General features: G+C 38.3%; 1 protein-coding gene across 1 annotated transcript; it reads left to right on the top strand.

The window, feature by feature from the left end:
• Nucleotides 1–404: 404 nt before the first annotated feature.
• On the top strand, nt 405–1,235 carry LOC119189328 (hepatocyte nuclear factor 6-like). The gene has a single exon (XM_037438577.1). The coding sequence runs from the start codon at nt 453–455 to the stop codon at nt 1,233–1,235; it is 783 nt and encodes a 260-aa protein (XP_037294474.1). The 5' UTR covers nt 405–452.
• Nucleotides 1,236–4,421: the final 3,186 nt, after the last annotated feature.

Genomic DNA, 4,421 nt, shown 5'->3' with positions numbered 1-4,421 from the left:
CTCGCCAGCGAATAGCCGTGTGATAGCCACGTTCTAATGAGGGCAGCACCTCTACTACTCCACCACTAAACGTACGACAGTTACACTTATACACAACCATCGCTGGTTCGAAGGACCAATTTTTAGCACGAGAGAAACTAAACCATCAATGGATGTGGAACAATGTTTGTTACACAGCATTGGTACCTGCAAAGCCTCGGGGTAGGTTAAGGGTGCATCGTGCGCCGTTCACACCAGATGGTCTGACATAAGACTATATGACGGGGAAATATGGACTAAAATACTTGGCGATAAAGTTCTAATTGGAATGGCTATACCTACAGATATGCTACGCCAGCGAAGGGTGAAGAAACAAGGGTGTTTGCAGGACGCGGGGCGGGGGGGTAGGCAGGGTGCGTCGCGCAGGCGTGCTTCAGTCGCCCGCGCGACCCCGCTGCCGCCGGCCGCGCGCTATGGACGAAGTTCGGGCGCGAGACCGCGCGCCGCTCACCGTCATCGTCGCCCCGAGCAACGTTTCACCGCCGCGACTGTCCCCCGCGGACCTCCTGCCCGACGGCGATGCGGCGTTTCACCCTCTCTCGGCCGTTAACGGTCGGCTGACACCTCCGGGGCTCGAGCCCGCCTCGTACGCCACATTGACGCCGCTCCTTCCACTACCCCCCATTAGTACAGTATCCGACAAGTTCGCGTACCATGCTGGGGGCACCTTTACAGTTATCCAACAGCAACAGTCATACGCGTCGCTGTCTCCCGCCCCTTATAATGAGCCCTTATCCCCCCAGTCTGCGTATAGCAGGCGGAGTGTGTCTCCAAACTCTTTTGAGAGGAGATCGCCGACTCCGCCGCTGCCGAGTCCAGGATTGGATCTCAACGCTGCTCTGCTGGCGAGAGAAGAGCAGCAGCAAGCCCAGCAGGCGCAACAAGCGCAGAACGACACAGAAGAGATCAACACAAAAGAATTGGCGCAGAGGATAAGTGGGGAGTTGAAGAGGTACTCGATACCTCAGGCGATATTCGCGCAGAGGGTGTTGTGTCGGTCCCAAGGGACTCTAAGCGACTTGCTAAGGAACCCGAAGCCGTGGTCGAAGCTGAAGTCGGGGAGGGAGACGTTCAGGCGGATGTGGAAGTGGTTGCAGGAGCCCGAGTTCCAGAGGATGTCCGCGCTGAGGCTAGCAGGTATGGAGCATGGACGCTTCTCGCTATTACATAGTGTTAAGTTATTATTAGCGTGGTAATTCTTGTAGCTGTCTATAAATGTGTATTGTATGCAATTTACAGGTTGTGTTAGATATATTTATATAGAAATATGCAGTCATGTAGATAGGACATATCTATATTTTTACTTCGTGGAAACACAACGAAATATTTAATTAGAACTAATGAATTTATGATAGTGTCATAACATTTTATATGGGTGACAATCTAATCATAAAAAAGTAGCTTTAGATTTAACAAGTCACTGTAATAATGTTGTTTTTACTTATCCTAATATTTAAGTATTATTTTATTTTAAAAACGTGTGCTGAAATACAACCATTGTTTTTTAATAAGAAACATAACCTCAAAATAATTCGTATTCTGGAATGATCCAAACTTTAACGTTTTACTGTGTGTAATAAAAAAAAATGTACTCAAATAGGTACAATTTATCTTGCTCGATAGGTCCCTTGTAGATGAGAATATATAGGTACCTACATACAATCGTTTTGTCTATGTCGTCGTAGGATTATGCTAGCATCCTTGTGTAAATTTTAAAGGACATTGGCCGGTGTGTTTTTTTTCATTCTTTTAAGAGCTTCGTCTTATTAACTATTTTGTAGTATACCTTATCTATGTCTTAGGATGATTGTGCAATTTAAAGCACATTATTATGCAGTGTTTTTGAGAATTATGTGACTAAATTTTTCGAGGTGATGCGTGCAATGCCATACATTTCTTTGTTTGTAGACAATCGTGGTTCTCAAGCGAGCTACTTACTCGTCTAATCAACTATATAGGTCTAGACCTATAATTTTTATATAGCGTGTTTACTAATACATTGCGGTTAATAGCATTATATGTTTGATGCGTGTTTGATGCGCTTATTAAAGGCGTGTTTACACGTTTTTTTCTATGTTTGTTATTTCTCATAAAGTTATTTATAACTGCATTTTGGTCCAGCTTTGCAGACTGAATATCTTAATTTCTTACACAAATTAATACTACAAAGCAATCTAATTCGACGTCAACGCCATCTAGTTATATTAAAGATCAATTTTTCAAAGCTTTCAACGGTCCAATTGTTCCATGTTAGAAATACCAATGTGGAAGGTAGACTTCTGTGATACCAGAATAATCTCTATTTGTGTACTAAATATTATCCAATTCATTGTCAATGTCTAATTGTTTTTTGTTAGGTCTGTGATGAATTATGTAAATATGTAAGTAATATATAAGTAGCCCACATCCACAAGATGCTGAATCGGCTAGCCCATCCGGTAGGATAGGGGGGGTGAGTAACGGTTATGTATTGTAAGCAATGATAAAAGAAGTATAGAGGATGGGTAATATGGTCACGTGACATGCGGCACATTTAATGCATAAAATGGTGCCGACTCCGCCCCTTACAATAGTGATATGCTAGTACCGAAAATTTTGTATCGATATCGAAGAATTAAGAGAGACAAACAAGCCCCAAAAAGATCAAATACGAAAGGGGTTAGGAACTACCATAATATAAATATAACAAACCATAATGTAAACAAACAAACTGAAACTGATTTATAAGTAACAATTGTTAAACAAAGCAGTACCTGTTGTGACAAACATCCAGTTGTGTTTGATCTATATTTGTATGTTGCACTATTCCTTGCTAAAAATTTAAGTTACAGATTAAGATATTTATTTAATACATGATAAATGGAATAAGATAGCGTAGCCAGCAATTATTTGGTTGGTTTTATTTTATTTTATTATTATGCTCTTTGATCGAGAAACATAACTATGGTTCAGCAAACTAAAATCAATGACCGTAAAAATGGTGGTTAAGATAATCAATTATAATAATTATTTGCAATAACAACAATATGATTATGTATCTATTTCCGTGCATGCAAAGGTTGCTCGAAACATAAGACCGCCAATTGTAAAAATATATCTTACATTTCATCTTTATGTTGTTTCTTTTATGTTTATCTATTCTTTTATGTAACAATTCTAATTTTATTCATAGCAATATATTAAAGTAATATTACTATTAGGTGAAGTATAATAATCATTACTATTTTACTTATCGGGAATATTGTTGGAAAACAGTTATCTTTACTCGCGTTAATTAAACGTGTGGTTTATGCATATCTTCTCAAAATGTAAAGAAATATGTATTTGGTGTAGGATTCCAATCACGTCGCTCAATATTCTCAATTCATTTTGCCTTGGTTTTTAAATGTTTTGGTTCTCTGAAAAATATTCTAATTTCACTTAGTTTGTCGTTCTGAATAATACAATATTGATGTGTGCTCTAACATTCTTTCAAAGACAAAAACCGTAACTGATAAACGGGCGTCTGTTAAAATATCGATATCAATAATTTCTAAACAAATCCACCCACCCATCCCTAAGCTCGTGTGTAAACAAACATAATGATTTTAATGTGTATAAATCAAAAAAAAAAAAATAAAATACTTTATTTATCACGTAGGCGAACAAAGTTGCACTTATGATACGTCAAAACAAAGAATAAGAATAATTATTATTTCTAAACAACTATTAAAATCACTTATATAACTATGGAGATTTTAAATTAGGGATAAAGTTTATACAAAAGACTAGGTACAAAAGTACGAAGTAACCAGCTCGGGCTGGCAAGTAGGGGAAATAGAAGGGAAACGCGTCGCGATCCTCACCGGTGAGGACATGAGCCCTAGCCTAGCTAACCTACCAGCCTTTCACTAGCTACCTAAGTGATGACTACCCGAAGAAGAAAGGCAGAAAGAAACTCCGGGCTTTCTTTTTGTCATCAATTGTTCAGTACTTCTTTTGTATTTTTTCCAAGTCTTTCTTGTACATAGTCACAATAGTTATATAAGCTAATGCACGCACATCACCGTTAACATGGGATAAGATGAAATCCAATCGACTAAACCTGGAGCGGCATAAAAATAAAATTAGCGATAGCAAATAAAAGAGAACATAGATTCATACTTAAATAACGGCGTACAGCGTGCATTCGCCTACATTTACAATCATAGTTTTCAATCATGAGAAAAGAAAAAAATATAGTGATATTGAACAGGCAAACACAACATGATCGGGTGGTCGTCTTTCAAAAATTACATTTCATTAAGATATGATATGATTATGTCAAATTAGAACTATAGAAATGTCATTATTATAAAAAAAAAAGCATGTGAGACATGTAACAAAGACATTTTAGGCAGTTA

Source organism: Manduca sexta, chromosome 3, assembly GCF_014839805.1.
Source record: "Manduca sexta isolate Smith_Timp_Sample1 chromosome 3, JHU_Msex_v1.0, whole genome shotgun sequence".
Lineage (NCBI taxonomy): Eukaryota > Metazoa > Arthropoda > Insecta > Lepidoptera > Sphingidae > Manduca > Manduca sexta.
Note: the sequence above shows the minus strand (reverse complement) of the source record. Positions and strands in the feature narration are given on the sequence as shown.

Coding starts and splice junctions, on each gene's coding strand:
- LOC119189328 (XM_037438577.1), top strand. CDS start 453: ATGGACGAAGTTCGGGCGCGAGACCGCGCGCCGCTCACCGTCATCGTC.